Raw genomic sequence first — 17,547 nt, 5'->3', positions numbered from 1 at the left:
ATGGGTTTTTGTGCGAAAAAGGAATGATAAAAATGAAGTTGAAAGATACAAAGCTCGCCTTGTTGCACAAGGATTCTCACAACGACCTGGAGTCGATTTTGATGAAACATATTCACCTGTTATGGATGCCATAACATTTCGATATCTCATCAGTTTAGCACTACATGAAAAGCTTGAAATACATCTAATGGATGGAGTTACAGCTTATCTGTACGGTTCACTTGATAATGAAATTTATATGAAAATCCCTGAAGGATTTAAAATGCCTGAAGCAAAATCTCAGGAAATGTATTCAATCAGATTACAAAGATCTTTGTACGGTTTAAAGCAATCTGGGCACATATGGTATAATCGCCTTAGTGAATATTTGCTGAAAGAAGGTTACATAAATGATGTTATTTGTCCATGTATTTTTATAAAGAAAATGTCATAAGAATTTGTTATACTTGCTGTTTATGTTGATGACATAAATCTTGTTGGAACTCCAGAAGAGCTCCAAAAGGCAATTGAATATCTTAAGAAAGAATTTGAGATGAAAGATCTTGGAAGACAAAACTTTGTCTTGGTCTGCAAATTGACTATTTAGCAAACGGGTTCTTTATCTATCAATCTGCCTATACAGAAAGGGTCTTAAAACGCTTTTACATGGACAAAGCGCACCCATTGAGTACACCAATGGTTGTTCGATCACTTGAAGCGAATAAGGATTTGCTCCGACCTCCAGAAGAGGACGAGGAACTCCTTGGTCCCGAAGTACCCTATCTCAGTGCAATTGGTGCACTAATGTATCTTGCTAATGCTACAAGGCCTGACATAGCATTTTCTGTTAATTTACTAGCAAGATATAGTTCTTCTCCTACACGGAGACATTGGAACGGGATTAAGCATATATTGCGATATTTAAAGGGAACTCTTGATATGGGTTTGTTTTATGCTAACAAAGATAGTGCAGACCTTGTTGGTTATGCAGATGCAGGTTATTTATCTGATCCCCATAAAGTTCGATCTCAAACCGGCTGTGTATTTACATATGGAGGTACTATCATATCATGGCGCTCCACAAAGCAATCTATTGTTGCTACTTCTTCAAATCACGCTGAGATAAAAGCTATTCATGAAGCAAGTAGGGAATGTGTATGGTTGAGATCAATAATTCATTTTATTCGAGAAAAATGTGGTTTGGAATGTGAGAAAAGACCCACAATTTTATACGAAGACAATGCTGCATGCATAGCCCAATTGAAGGGAGGATTTATAAAAGGAGATAGAACGAAGCACATTTCACCAAAATTATTCTACACACACGATCTTCAGAAAAATGGTGACATTGATGTGCAACAAATCCGTTCAAGTGATAATCCAGCAGATTTATTCACTAAATCTTTGCCAACTTCAACTTTTGAGAAGATGGTATACAAGATTGGAATGCGGAGACTCAAATATTTGAAACAAGGTTTTCATCAGGGGGAGTAAAATACGCGATGCACTCTTTTTCCCTTACTAAGGTTTTTTCCCATGGGGTTTTCCTTATAAGGTTTTTTGAGGCACCTGGCAATGCGTCTTACTAAATATGTGTACTCTTTTTCCTTCACTGGGATTTTTTCCCACGTGATTTTTCCTAGTAAGGTTTTAATGAGGCACATTATCATTTAATGAACATCCAAGGGGGAGTGTTATAAATATATTATATTATGGATGTTTATTTAGTACTCCGTTGTAAATAAGCTTCTTGAAGAAGCTTATCCATATGTGACTCCACCGTAAATATGTTTATCTATTTAGTACTCTATTGGAAATAAGCTTCCTGAAGAAGCTTATCACTTCGGTACCCGGTTATGGATAAATATTACCCTCGGTAGAAGATTATTCCTACCGGGTATAATAAGCTTATCTTTTCAGTACCCAGTTATGGATAAACATTAACCCCGGTAGAAGATTATCCATACCGGGTATAATAAGCTTATCCTTTCAGTACCCAGTTATGGATAAACATTACCCCCGGTAGAAGATTATCCATATCGGGTATAATAAGCTTATCCTTTCAGTACTCCGTTATGGATAAACATTGCTCTCAGTAGAAGATTATCCATATCTGGTATAGTAGCAGCTTACACAACAACTTCCTTTCTTCTATAAATAGAAGAGATTTCAGTTCATTATGTACATCAGTTTGAATTCGAATAATATATCAGTTTCTCTCTATACTTGTCTTTACTTTATAGTCTTTATTTTATAACACACTATTTACTCTTTGGTTCTATCTGTTTGGTCATTTATTTGTTTATTTATGTTTACTAGCAAGGTACACAGACAATTATACATTCAACTACAGTTATAATCAAACTGAGATTTTATGCAAATATTTCAGAGTGAAGCTCAATTTAGAAAGCAAGCGCAGCTGAGATTTCCTGGATATAAGTTATATTTAATTCGCGTAACCTTAAAACCTATGTGATAAATTAGGGAAAAGGGAAAAAGTAGGACAAAAGCTCAGGGAAGTTAGTGCGTAACCATCTCATTATTTAATTGAACTTTTTATTTAGTTATGTCTTCAATAGGCCTCTTGTGTGTAACACTGATTCTTTATCACGAGAAGTACGAGGAGATTCTTTTAATGGTGATAGTGAAACTCAAACTCAAGCCCGTTATATTACCTTATGGTGATTGTTGGGGTTTTATATATTTAAGTATATTAAATACTTAAAAGAGGGTTAATAGAAAATGGAGGGAAATGAAATTTTTGAGTGAAATTTTAAGTTTTCCCCCTTGGCAAAGGGACAGTGTCTCATATTGGAAGAAGAAGAAGAGGTTTTTTATGGGTATATAAGCAATTGCTCTTCTTCTTCTAGCTCTTACAGAGTTAAGAAGAAGGCAAGCCTCGCGCCGTCGTCGTCGCTCGCTCGGCTCGGCTTTGGCTTCGAATTTGATCAAATGATTAATTGATTAAAAGTTGTTAACACCGAAGATGCCGGGTTGAAGAAGTTCGTTGCTGCAAAGTTTTTGGACTACAAAATGGTAGATAGCAAGTATGTTATTACCCAAGTCCAGGAATTGCAAGTGATTATTCACAATCTCCTTGCTGAGGGTGTCAAATTGATACTGATGTTGAAAGTAGTAATCTTAGTATTTTTACTAACAGAAATTTCATTGAAGGTCTTGTCATCAATGAAGCATTCCAAGTAGCAGCGATGATTGAGAAGTTGCCTCATTTGTGGAAGGACTTCAAAAACTACTTGAAATACAAACGCAAGGAGATGTCCCTTGAAGATCTCAGTGTTTGGTTGAGAATCGAAGAGGACAACAAAGCTGCTGAAAAGAGAGGCCGTGGAAACTCAACAATAATGGGAGCAAATATTGTTGAAGAGAACAAAAAGAGGAAGAAGGCTTATGGACTGAAATATAACCCAAGCAAGAAGCGGTTCAGTAGAAATTGCTACAACTGTGGAAAAGCCGAACACAAATCTACGGAGTGTCATGCTCCGAAGAAAGACAAGAAGAAGGGTCAAGCAAACATGGCCGAAAATCATGATGATGTTGATGACTTATGTGCCATGCTTTCCGAATGTAACTTGGTGGGCAATCCTAAAGAGTGGTGGATTGATTCTGGAGCCACGCGCCATGTTTGTGTTGTTAGAGAAGTTTTTGCTACTTATGCTCCTGTTGAACCCAATGAGATTCTTTTTATGGAAAATGCTGCAAAGGCCAAGATTGAAGGATGTGGGAAGATATTTCTCAAAATGACTTCCGGCAAAATGGTGACTTTGAACAACGTCATTCATGTTCCCGAGATTAGGAAGAATTTAGTTGGAGTTTGAGTCTCCCCAAGAGCAAGGTGGGAAGTTCTTGGAGGGAAGGATATCGGGGGTCTATTTGGAAACAGTCTCTATACCCCAGGGTAGGGGTAAGATCTGCGTACACACTACCCGCCCCAGACCCCACTAAGTGGGATTATACTGGGTTGTTGTTGTTGTTAGTCTCTGCTGGACTTCTTGTTAAGAATGGTTTTAGATGTGTTTTTGTTTCCAATAAGGTTGTAATAAGTAAGAACGAAATGTTGTAGGAAAAGGTTACCTCACTGAGGGCCTTTTCAAGCTGAATGTAATGGTTGTTGAAAATAATAATAAAATTTCAGCTTTGTCTTACTTACTTGAGTCAAATGAATTATGGCATATACGTTTGGGTCATATTAATTATAAAACCTTGCGGAAAATGATTAATTTGGAAGTATTGCCTAAATTTGAATGTGACAAATTAAAATATCAAATATGTGTGGAATCTAAGTATGTTAAACATTTTTATAAGTCAGTTAAAAGGAATTCAGATCCTTTAGAGTTAATTCACACAGATATTTGCGATATGAAGTCAATAGCATCTCGCGGTGGAAAGAAGTATTTCATAAATTTTATTGACGATAGTACTCGATATTGCTATGTTTACTTACTTAATAGTAAAGATGAAGCAATAGATGCATTCACGCAATATAAAAATGAAGTTGAAACACAACTTAACAAGAAAATCAAAATGATAAGAAGTGATAGGGGTGGTGTATATGAATCTCCTTTTGAACAAATATGTTTAGAATATGGAATTATTCATCAAACAATGGTCCCTTACACGCCCCAATCCAATGGGATTGCAGAAAGAAAGAATCGTTCATTAAAGGAGATGATGAACGCATTATTGATAAGTTCTGGTTTGTCACAGAACTTGTGGGGGGAAGCCATTCTTACGGCTAGCCGAATACTAAATCGAGTACCCCATAGCAAAATACAATCCATTCCATATGAAAAATGGAAAGGAAGGAAGCCCAACTTGAATTATTTTAAAGTGTAGGGGTGTTTGGCAAAAGTGCAAGTTCCTAAACCCAAAAGGGTAAAAATAAGACCGAAAACCGTTAATTATGTTTTCATAGGATATGCGACTAATAGTAAAGCATATCGATTTCTGGTTCATAAATCAGAAAATCCCAACATTCATAAAAATACGGTCATAGAATCAGATAATGCTGAGTTCTTTAAAAATATATATCCGTATAAAAAGGAATGTGAGTCGATTGGTGAAGGATCTAAACGACCTCGGGAAGAAACAAAAGAAAGTACACTTAACCAGGAGGATCCAAGACGTAGTAAACATCAAAGAATATCTACTTCATTTGGACCAGATTTTGTGACTTTCTTATTGGAAAATAAGCCTCAAACATTTAAAGAAGCTATGTCTTCTTCGGAATCATTGTTTTGGAAAGAGACAGTCAATAGTGAAATAGAATCCACACTGAACAACCATACATGGGAATTGGTTGATCTTCCTCCTGGAAATAAACTGTTGGGTTCTAAATGGATCTTTAAAAGGAAAATAAAATATGATGGCACTATTGACAAATTTAAGGCAAGACTTGTTGTCAAAGAGTATAGACAACGAGAAGGTCTTGACTATTTCGATACATACTCTCCAGTTACAAAAATTACGTCCATAGGAACGTTAGTAGCGTTAGCTACAGTTTATGGTTTTGAAATTCATCAAATGGATGTTAAGACAGCCTTCTTAAATGGAGAGTTGGAGGAAGAAATTTATATGGAACAACCTGAAGGGTTTGTAGTTCCAGGTAAAGAAAAGAAGGTATGTAGACTTGTTAAGTCCCTTTACGGACTAAAACAAACACCCAAACAATGGCATGCGAAATTTGACCAAACAATGTTGTCAATTGGTTTTAAAATAAATGAATGTGATAAATGTGTGTACATTAAAAATATTCCAAATCACATAGTCATTGTTTTCCTATATGTAGATGATATGCTGATAATGAGTAATGACATTGCCAACATAAATGCGACTAAGCGCATGTTAACTAGCAAGTTTGATATGAAAGACTTGGGAGTTGCTAATTTAATTCTGGGAATTAAGATCCATAAGACTTCTCAAGGTCTGACATTGTCACTATCTCATTATATTAAGACAGCACTTGAAAAATTCAAGCACTTGGGCTTTAAAGTTGCAAAGACTCCAATTGACGTGAATAATGCATTAGCAAAGAACAAAGGCCAAAGCATATCACAATTGGATTATGCTCGTGTGTTGGGCTGCTTAATGTATATCATGAATTGTACACGGCCACATACAACTTGTGCTATAAGTAAATTGAGTCGATATACGAGCAATCCAGGTCAATCTCATTGGATGGCCATGAAATATGTTTTGGGGTATTTAGTACATACCCAGGACTTTGCTACTACAGTAAATGTCATGCGGTCATTGAGGGATATTGTGATGCAAGTTGGATCACCGGATCAACTGATTCCAAGTCCACAAGTGGATATGTATTCACGATTGATGGAGGAGCGGTATCTTGGAAGTCGTCCAAACAAACTTGTATTGCCCGCTCTACGATGGAGGCTGAATTCATAGCCTTAGATAAAGCCGGTGAAGAAGCTGAATGGCTCCGGAATTTCTTGGAAGATATTCCATTTTGGCCCAAACCGTTGGTACCAATATGCATACATTGCGATAGTCAAGTGGCAATTGGAAGAGCTGGGAGCATTATGTATGACGGTAAATCTCGTCATATACGACGGAGACATAAAACCGTTAGGCAATTACTCTCTAGAGGAATTATCACGATTGATTATGTAAAGTCAAGTGATAACGTGTCGGATCCACTTATAAAAAGCCTAACTAGAGAGGTTGTTGAGAAGTCATCAAGGGGAATGGGATTGTGGTCGAGAACAAGTCATAGTGGCGGTAACTCTACCTAGAAGATTGGAGATCCCAATATCTAGGTTCAAAGAGATCAAACAAAGTCATTAATGACGGTTCAACATTGTCAACTAAACTTTTGGTCCATTCTCGTGATAGGACAATGTTCAGTGCCAAGGATAAAGCATTAAGGCTTTTTAATGATTTCTAAATTTGATACGGGGTATATCAAATAATGTATCTACGGGATGACACGTTTAGGAATCACATATGTAAGTGTGAAGTGTTAGCCGCTTCAAGGAGAATCTTGCAAGACCAGTTCTCTATGCACTTATGAAACCAGGCGGTGTTCATGGCTGAAACGAACACAACAATGAGAATCAAAGACGGTTAAGGGTTGGTTGTGTGACTTGTGGTTGTCTAGATATACACCAAAGTTCAACAGTTCAAAGATATCAAATCTACCGATTGATCGAGTATATCCGACATAATTTCACTACGAAAAGTTCAAAGGGAAACCTACTTATCCAGATGCAATTAATCCTTACTTGCGAATCACACAGTTTTTCATGCATGTTTCCGTGATATAGCCATTCCCCATTCATGTGGGGGATTGTTGGGGTTTTATGTATTTAAGTATATTAAATACTTAAAAGAGGGTAAATAGAAAATTGAGGAAAATGAAATTTTTGAGTGAAATTTTAAGTTTCCCCCCTTGACAAATGGACATTGTCCCATATTGGAAGAGGAAGAGGTTTTTATAGGTATATAAGCAATTGCTCTTCTTCTATCTCTTAAAGAGTTGAGAAGAAGGCAAGCTTCACGCCGTCGTCGTCGTCGCTCGCTCGGCTCGGCTCGGCCTCGGCTTCGGATTCGGTCAATTGATTGATTAATTTTTTGGACTAAATTTATTTATTAATAGTAAAATATTAACAGAAATGTTATTAAATATTTTAATAATAGAATATTAATATTAAAATAAATATTAATATTAAATCCTCCAATCCGTTTTTCAGTTGTGTAACTGAAAATTAAACTACCCTCTTTAATTTTTCCTCTCTATTTTCCCTCTTTATTGTTGAGTAAATAGCCATTTATGTAATGACATTTATGATGTGGCCGTTTTGCATAAACAACCATTCTAAATAGTTGCACCTCTTCAGAATTCAGCCCAACTTTGGCTATGAATACAAGTCTATTCTGCTCAGAATTTCCATACAATTTTCTGAGTTTCTCCTCCTTCTTCTGCATACTTTTAACATTAAACAAAGCAACAGTAAGTGTGATTTGCTACCGAACTTTGTGTTCGCTAAAACACTGGGGGTTGAAGTACCACTACACCAGTATGTAATTTGTTATATCCTGGGAGGAAATAATCCATAACCTTAGGTACTAGGAGGGGATTAAATTCCTTAAGGAAACACTGTGAATTCAGTGGGCTCGGATTAAAATTCTATTTTGTTTTTCATTTATGTTTATGTTCATTTATATTTTCCAGAATTATTTTACAAATACAGTTTACTAACAGTGATAAGGGTGGATATGCAGCTTTTGAATAGCGGATTCATCTAAATCCAATATTTTCATGCATTGTATAAATTTATATGTAAAAATTTACTAAATTGCTATAAATAGTATATATGAACTCATAACTTTAAAAACATAATGATTTTAATGCTAAAGTCCATAAATGTTGAACCTCATAAAGTTAAAATCTTGGATTCGCCTATGTGTGGTGGTATATAACCATCTCATCCCAAAATAAATTGTTAGAGAAAATATACTTTGTTTTGCCTACCTAGTATATCTTAAACAAAGACAACAAACAATAACGGCTCAGTATAATCCTACAAGTAGGGTTTAGGAAGGGTAATATGTACGCAAACCTTATCCCTACCTGAGGGACAGAGAAGCTGTTTCCAGGAGACCTTCGGCTCAAGAAATCTAACAAGAAAAGAAAATAAGATTTTTCCCATTCAAGCTTAGCATTCCAGTAGAAAGATGATCCTAACATAAACAGAGAGGAAGAGAAACTCCAAAGTAGACTATGTAATCAGAGTACAGAAACAGTAGGTAAGTGCATTAAAATGTGTGCGAAACTGGACTTGTTGTGAAATAAAAGAGAGTGCTCTTCAGTCTTCACGGACTATAATAAGCAGTCACGGATTAATGGATATTGAAGTGCGCAATGAATACAATGAACAAAGCTCCAAAGTTTCCATTTCAGTATTTCCCAGCTAATCACTTTGGAATTCCTCCAGCAACGTGTTGCTCTCTCAGTTCCATTTCAAGTAAATACCCCATTCACGGGTTGCACATACCATGCACCTATAAAAACTATAGTGTAATATCAAAAACCAAGAACATAAGAAAATAATGCAACTATCCTTTTTAGAACCCAAAATTAAAGTTATGGGTTCAAAGATTTCAGCAATCTTCTTCATTTCTATGATTTTCATGTCAACATGTTTATCACCAGCTTATGCAACTTCGGGACGATGCCCATGTACTCCTCCTTATCCACCTTACCAACGCCCTAGTCCACCTGGCACTACTCCACGGCCGCCACATCCGCCTAAATCTCCACGTCACCCTCATCCACCTAAGTCCCCTGGTAGGCCGCCCCACCCTCCGTCAACGCCACGTCCGCATCCACCAACGACCAAACCACCACCCCACCACGGCGGAGCACCTCCTAGGGTTTTGCCGCCTATTGTCAGACCACCACCAGTTGTAACACCTCCGGTCACAAGGCCACCTGGCATTTCACCTCCAGTCACTAGGCCACCTGGCATTTTACCACCTATTGTCAATCCTCCCGTTGTAACACCTCCAGTCACTAGGCCACCTGGCATTCTTCCACCTATAATAAATCCTCCGGTCACTAGGCCACCTGGCATTCTGCCACCTATAATAAATCCACCTGGCATTTTACCACCAATAACAACTCCTCCCGGAGGAATCCCACCACCTTCTGCTGGATATCCACCTTATGCACCTCCTGGTGGAGGTGGTGGTGGTGCGCCCGGTCGCGGAGGAGGAGGCGGCGGCGGTATTCCGGGTATTACTCCAGCGCCGCCTGCCACGTGTCCTATAGATGCATTAAAACTTGGGCTTTGTCTTGATGTTCTTGGAGGATTAGTGCATATTGGGATAGGAAATCCAGTGGAACATATATGCTGCCCAGTGTTACAAGGATTGCTAGAGCTAGAAGCTGCGATTTGTTTATGCACAACAATAAGACTTAAACTTCTTAATCTTAACATTTTCCTCCCACTAGCACTTTCAGTTCTTGCAACTTGTGGTTTAACTCCTCCTCCTGGTTTCATATGTCCTCCTCTTGTCTGAACTAAGGTTTTTATGTTGGTCCTTTTGTTGTCCGATCCATTGTGCACGGTAAGAGATAATATGCAAATAATTAGTTCCTTAGTCTTGTTTTTTCGAGATGTAAAACGTTAACTATCCTAAGAGTTTGTGTCTTTGTTATGTTTTTGGTATTTCGCTCCCACAAATTGGATTCTGAAAGTGTGTAAAACTCAGTAATAATGTATTGGTGTGGGTTTCATGTTCATTTGCATGGAGTTCCTTCATACTTCTGCATCTTTAATTATAGTATATTTTGTTGGCTCGATAACATAAAAAGTCGTTGGATATACCCAACTGTGTACTAAGCTGTCCACGTAGATTTTTTTGAGTGGGCATTTTAGAAAAATATTTCTTAATTGATTTAGCAATAAAAAGTTTTAAATCTATTGGACTTACTTAGTGAAAATAGATTGAAAATCTTTAGCACAACTAATATATTAATATATCATATATTCAAAATAAATTCATAATTAAATTGAATAGATGTATCTAGGGAGAATTCGCTTTGAAGAAACTATTCCCTAGATACACATGTTGTTATTTCACAATTATCAATTTAAAAATTTTAAGAAAGATCTAAAGTTAGGGATTCATTCTCATTCTCATAAGAATGAATACTATGATTCGCGTTTCGAACATGCATGAATACAACATTTATAGGATAACTTCCATCTTGAACGTTCTGTGGCGTTTTTATAAGATATCCACGATTTCTCTCTATTTGTAATCTAATACAAAAATCAATTGGTTCCATTAAACTGGCTATATGTTGTGTATTATCAACTATTTCTACATAAGGCGGCAAGATGATATCTTGAGCAGTTACAGATCCAGGACCCTTGACATAAATAGATGCGTCAGAAGTTCCATATAGATTACTTCTTAATACAATTTCTTTCAAATTCATTAAAATTTCATGTACCGATTCTTGAATGCTCGTTATGGTAGAATATTTATGTGGGACTTTCTCAGATTTTACATATGTGAATCATGTTCCTTCTATTTCTCCAAGTAAAGCTCTTCATATCGCAATGCCTATTGTGTCGGCTTGGCCTTTCATAAGTGGAGACAGAATAAAGCGTCCATAATAAAGGTGTTTACTGTCTGTTCTTGATTCAACACACTTCCACTGTAGTGTCCGAGTAGATACTGCTACTTTCTCTCGAACCATAGCACTATTATTTGGTTAGATCATCGAATCTTTTATTTTTCTTGAGATTTCTTCAATGTTCAGTTCTACGCACGTCTTTTTTTCGGAGGTTGTAATCACGTGATTTTTGCCCTATATGAGAATTACTCCCAAAAAATTCAAAATAAAATGATTTTCCTTGGTGTGCAATTTTGAGAATTTTTGTGATATTTTTGGATAATTTTTGGTATTTGTCTGTGCATGTTTATTTGTTAAATTAATAAAAAAATACAAAAATATATCGCATTTTGCATGTAGGATTTAATTCTACAATTGTTAGTAATTAAGTTTGTTTTACAAAAAATTAAAAATTACAAAAATAGGCATCTTTTGCATTTTTAGCATTTAATGTCCAATTATACAATTTTATGCTTAATTATTACTTAATTGTGCGTTAATTGTTATTGGGAGTTAATTTGCGCTTTTATAATTTAATAATAATTTAAGGATTTTTAGAATTTAGTTTTAGAAAAATAAAAGAAGAAAAGAGAGCAAAAATACAAAAAAATCGGAATTGGGCCTCTTCTTCAAATTCAAGCTACAGGCCCAAAAAATGGCCCAACCTTCCCCATGACCGGCCCATTTCAAACCGGGTCGACCGGCATTTTAGGATTGTCTTTTAAAAATAAATGAGATGAGCCTCGCCCAATAAAACGCACTAATTGTAGGGCCCTCAATAAACGTTTAATTGAATATTTCGAATTTGGGAAGGACTGTTTAGTGAATTTCACTGCCTTCCCAAAGATAATAACGCGTTAGACTCTTCAGGCGCATTTTAATAATCTTACCTTCTTAAATTCGGGTGTGCATTTCATGCGACCCAAATCCAAATCCCAAAACATTGAATAAAAATGTGTTCCGGATTGCGGGTGCATTTCATGTGACGCAATCCAAAGACATGTTTTTAAACGATGTTCACATTCTTTTGAAATATAATAATAAAAGCGGTAAAGAGTTAAAACTTGCACATGAGCTCATAATTGTATAAAATCAGATAAATAAGCCGAATATGACAATTAAGCGACCGTGCTAGAACCACGGAACTCGGGAATGCCTAACACCTTCTCCCGGGTTAACAGAATTCCTTATCCGGATTTCTGGTTCGCGGATTGTAATACAGAGTCATTCTTTTCCTCGATTCGGGATTCAACCGGTGACTTGGGACACCAAGAATCTCCCAAGTGGCGACTCTGAAATAAATAAACAAATCCCGTTTCGATTGTCCTTTAATTGGAAAAAACTCCTTGTACCCTCGCGGGGGCGGAAAAAGGAGGTGTAACAGCTCTGGCGACTCTGCTGGGAAATAGAAACCCAGAACCACTGCTTCAGGGTTAGAAATTCGAGCTTATATAAATTGTTATATTTGGTTTTATCTGATTTTGTTACATGTTTTGGCTCAATGTGCTAATTGGTTGCCTTTTACCGCTTTGATATTACGTGAATTGTATATAAACTGTGCCGAAACCCATCTTCTCTCTGAGTCTTCTGAATCATGAAGAAGGGCGTACTTCGTACGGCTTCTTTTCTGTATAGTGTCAAATCCCAATTTAGAACGAGGTTCGGACAAGTTGCTAAGCCGGTGAAGCTTCTGTATTCCCGGTACGCTGCCCCCCCCCTCGGCTCGAGCTGTCCGCTCGGGTAAGCCAGGTCTAGAACAAACACCCAGGTTCTGAACCTAGTATAACAAAGCCACATGCCGGATCCCTAGTAGGAACGCTTATTTGCATCATGCGCATTTGACTTAAGGGACTCAGCACAGGGGTTGGGTCCGTCTAGGACTAGCAACCTGAAGTGAAATGATCATCCTGCTGCATCCTGTGTGCTTTGTGCATTTACTTGTTTCAGACTTGCATGCTGACCGGCTTCAAAAAATCAGGAATATTGGAAAATTGCGAAAAAGAAGGAAGTAACTGTGTAGGGAGTTAATTGCCTATTTTTTTAAAAAAAAAAAAACCAATGCCCCAAATACTGGAGAAATTCTGCCGAAATTTTGAAAAAAATGAAAAGAAAAATATTTTTTATATAGTTTGTTTCACTCAAAAAAAAAAAGAAGCAAAAGAAAAAAAAATAGAAAAGAGTCTCTTATTTTTAGGTTGAAGAATAGGTTAGTCATTTTGCTGAAACAAAAAAAAATCTTCACTTTGTCTTGTTTTCAAAATGCAAAAAAAAAAGAAAGAAGAAAACGAAAAATAGTTTGTCTTGTCATTGAAAAATGAAAATGAAAAAAGAGTCTTGTTTTTAAAATGTTTTTTTTAATTTATTTGTTTATGAAAATGTCAAAAATGAAAAAGGGGTCTTGCGTTGAACGTAGTTTTATTATTTTTTGCATATATATATATATATATATATATATATAAATCCAAAAAGTATTTTTCTTTATTTCCTTTCTAGAAAAGTTTTTTTTAGACCCCAATTTTCAAGAAACAAATCCAAAAATATTTTCCATTATTAATGTCTTTAGAAAGTCTTTTTAATTGTTTTAAATGAATAAAAAAAATATTTTCTTTTAATTTCTTCCAAAAAAATCCGAAAATATTTTCATTCTTCTTTCAAAATTGAAAAGAAAAGTCAAAATTCAAAAATATTTTTAGAAGCATTTCTTTCATTTAAAATAAAATTCCATGATGTCCCGAACTACGCGGGTTTTATTCTCACCGGATATGAGATACGTAGGCAACCCTCATCGGGTCCAACCTCCCTTTTTGCTAAAATTGCTAAAATAGCCAAAAACATAATAAAAAAAATATGTCAAAATTTTAATTTTGTCATGAATAAGTCGGGTGATGCTGTTTTGTCAAAAATAGCCGAATGTTCCCGAAAGGGACGCCGGAGGGCTGACTTTGCATAAACAGCCACTTTTCGGGTCATGTTTAAGATTTGGTCTAGTGGACCCCCACAGCCTTAAAAATCTTCGTCCCCGAGGCGTTGAAAGGCCGTGTTTGCAATGTTGAGTTTTCTATTTTTGAAAAATGATAAAAAGAGTCATAAATAAGTCGGGTGATGCTGTTTTTGTCAAAAATAGCCGAATGTTCCCGAAAGGGACGCCGGAAGGCTGACTTTGTATAAACAGCCACCTTGGGTCATTCTTTTTAGGGATTTTGGTCCAGTTGACCCACACAGCCTTAAAAATCTTCATCCCCGAGGCGCTGAAGGGCCGTGTTTGCAACACCACGTTTTCATTGTAATTTGAAAAAAAAAAACAAAGAGTCAGCGGTCATTGGAGGGTACAAGGAGTTTTTTCCAATTAAAGGACAATCGAAACGGGATTTGTTTATTTATTTCAAAGTCGCCACTTGGGAGATTCTTGGTGTCCCACGTCACCGGTTGAATCCCGAATCGAGGAAAAGAATGACTGTGTATTACAGTCCGCGAACCAGAAATCCGGATAAGGAATTCTGTTAACCCGGGAGAAGGTGTTAGGCATTCCCGAGTTCCGTGGTTCTAGCACGGTCGCTTAATTGTCATATTCGGCTTATTTATCTGATTTTATACAATTATGAGCTCATGTGCAAGTTTTAACTCTTTACCGCTTTTATTATTATATTTCAAAAGAATGTGAACATCGTTTAAAAACATGTCTTTGGATTGCGTCACATGAAATGCACCCGCAATCCGGAACACATTTTTATTCAATGTTTTGGGAGTTGGATTTGGGTCGCATGAAATGCACACCCGAATTTAAGAAGGTAAGATTATTAAAATGCGCCTAAAGAGTCTAACGCGTTATTATCTTTGGGGAAGACAGTGAACTTCACTAAACAATCCTTCCCGAATTCGAAATATTCAATTAAACGTTTATTGAGGGCCCTACAATTAGTGCGTTTTATTGGGCGAGACTCATCTCATTTATTTTTAAAAGACAATCCTAAAATGCCTATATTTTTCTCTATTAAATTTGTCTCTACAAAATAAAAAAAATGTCTTAATTTAATTACATGCTGAAATTAACCAATAATATTTAATTAAACAACATTCCTCCAAGTTCCAAAATGGTCTATTCGCTTGATGAACTAACGTGCTTTTTGAGACTTGGTAATCATCCAACAATAGCGAATTAACTAGACGAAGTTACTACACCATTTATTTATTTTTAGGCAATATATAGATAGTTCGTCCGTTAAGCTATCGTCCGATGTTTCACTATATATATTAAACAGCTACATGATTCTGATTAGAGTAAGCTAAACAATTTATATATACAAATAAAATTTAGAATATAATTAAAATAAATCTGGAACTTCAACTCTTCATTTTCGTATTCATGCTACATATTTCAGTTTACAATAATCAACGTGTCAGTTGTGTACCTAATATTGGAAGCAAAAGAAAAGTGATATCAACAGAAATTCAGTAGCATACAACAACAGCAACCCCAACAACCAGTAACAACCAGCAATGAGAAACCAGTGACAGATTTTAAAATCAAGATGAAAATCCCAAAAAACACCGACAACAATCAACGGACAGAAGCCAAAGGAATTTTTTTAGATTTGAAGGACTAATTAATGTTCAACCCTTAATTTCTGAATCCGTATATCAGAATACTTAAATTGTATATCGGGTGTATACTATTCTTCTTTTGAATTTCCAGAATGTTTTTCGTTTTATTTTCTGAATCTTAGTATTTTCGGAATTTTCTCTCTCTTTAATATACAACTCTTTTTTTTTTTCTCTCTCTCTCTCTCTTCTGTATTCTCTCTCCAAAATCTGATCAAAATCTCTTATTTATTTCCCATCCCAAACCCTTTAATCAATTATTAAAACCACCACTTTCTCCTACCAAACCCACTATCTTCCCACTCATCCCCTTTTAATCCCACTACCTAATGTTTTGTCCCCCACTATATTAAACAAATATATCAACCCAACCCATTACATCTTGTCCCTCATGCCTAACATAAACAATTACAATATTCCCCCCCCTCCACTACATTATGTCTTGTCCCCCATTATATTAAACAATTATATCAAACTCCACCCCATTACATTTTGTCCCCCATGCTTAACATAAAGAATTATTCAAAATGTTCAATTACGAAAATACCCCTCCGACCTTATTGCAATTACCATTTTACCCCTGGACGTACTGCAATTTACCAAACTACCCCATCAGCTATAACCAATTCGCCTAATCGATCTCAACCAAAATATAGCCAATATGACCAATTTCTAAACAAACTCAACAACAAATCATATGAACACAGATGAATCATTCAACTTCACATTAATGGAAATAAATTAATCATATTGGGAACCAATCCTTGTTAACTTAGACCAAAAATGGATGAGCAAGGAAACAACAATATTAACAACACAAGTACATGATTCAAAACAAAGTCAACAAATCAGAAACCAAAACATAAACTCACATTAAATCACTGGATTAAAAACGAACTTCAAACAAAGATGAACATGAATTAAATCTATTTTAAACAATAAAACATGACGGATTCAAACGATTTAAACTAACACTCTTCTATACTAAATCCTTTTAAAATTAACAGAACAAACTAAAGACAAAATTCATTGAACTTCAACTTAAGACTAAAAGTTATAACTACTAACAATTTCTACCTAAAATAAACAAGAAAAATGAAACAAACTGAAGAAAAATAAGAAAAACGATAAACACGAATTGGTTAAACAACTAACCGGAGCGGAACGACGATAAATTTGAACAAAACAAATCTGTCTGGAAATGATTATCGCACCAAGACTGCCAACGACTTAACGGATCTTGAATTCAACGACGAACTCACCTTTCTTTTAACCTTGACGAACTCAAAACAACGATCGACGACATCGACCAAAACTCGAATAACGAAATGGTGGCAGCAAAACAGCAGGTGCGGCTGGTTTTGTACGTGAAGCGGAAGTGAAGAAGACGAAGGTGAGGCAACAGTAACAGCAGCAACAACAACGACAGTGGATGGCGATGACGAGAGCTGAAGCAGCAGCTTATGGAGAAGAAGAACGCAGCAGCAGCCCGCGATGGAGCTGCCATGGCAGTGATGGGGTCTGTTTTGGACGTAGCGAAGAAGCAGTAGCATCTGGTCATTTGGATGGAGCAGCTGCGGGCAGCATGGTCGTCGAGCAGCAGGTGAAGGAGGCAGTCATGGGGCCTATTTGTACGTAGAAGAAGCAACAATGGTGAAGCAACCATGGACGTTGGTTGTTTCTGCCATGGATGTCGAGACGAAGCTCGAAGGTGGTCGTTTGGTTTTAATGGCGGACGGGGGGTCGACTTGGGTGGTCCGACGACGTGTGTGTGTGTGTGTTGAAGGTGAGGGGGCAGCGGGTCG

At 36.5% G+C, this 17,547-nt stretch overlaps 1 protein-coding gene across 1 annotated transcript; it reads left to right on the top strand.

Moving 5' to 3' along the window:
• Window positions 1–9,031: 9,031 nt before the first annotated feature.
• LOC107819905 (uncharacterized) lies at window positions 9,032–10,261 on the top strand. The gene has a single exon (XM_016646085.2). The coding sequence runs from the start codon at window positions 9,067–9,069 to the stop codon at window positions 10,036–10,038; it is 972 nt and encodes a 323-aa protein (XP_016501571.1). The 5' UTR covers window positions 9,032–9,066; the 3' UTR covers window positions 10,039–10,261.
• The last annotated feature ends 7,286 nt before the right edge of the window (window positions 10,262–17,547 follow it).

Source organism: Nicotiana tabacum, chromosome 1 (assembly GCF_000715075.1).
Source record: "Nicotiana tabacum cultivar K326 chromosome 1, ASM71507v2, whole genome shotgun sequence".
In the NCBI taxonomy this organism is placed as follows: Eukaryota; Viridiplantae; Streptophyta; class Magnoliopsida; order Solanales; family Solanaceae; genus Nicotiana; species Nicotiana tabacum.
Note: the sequence above shows the minus strand (reverse complement) of the source record. Positions and strands in the feature narration are given on the sequence as shown.

What these genes read in the sequence shown, in the direction of transcription:
- LOC107819905 (XM_016646085.2), top strand. Translation starts at nt 9,067, where the DNA reads ATGCAACTATCCTTTTTAGAACCCAAAATTAAAGTTATGGGTTCAAAG.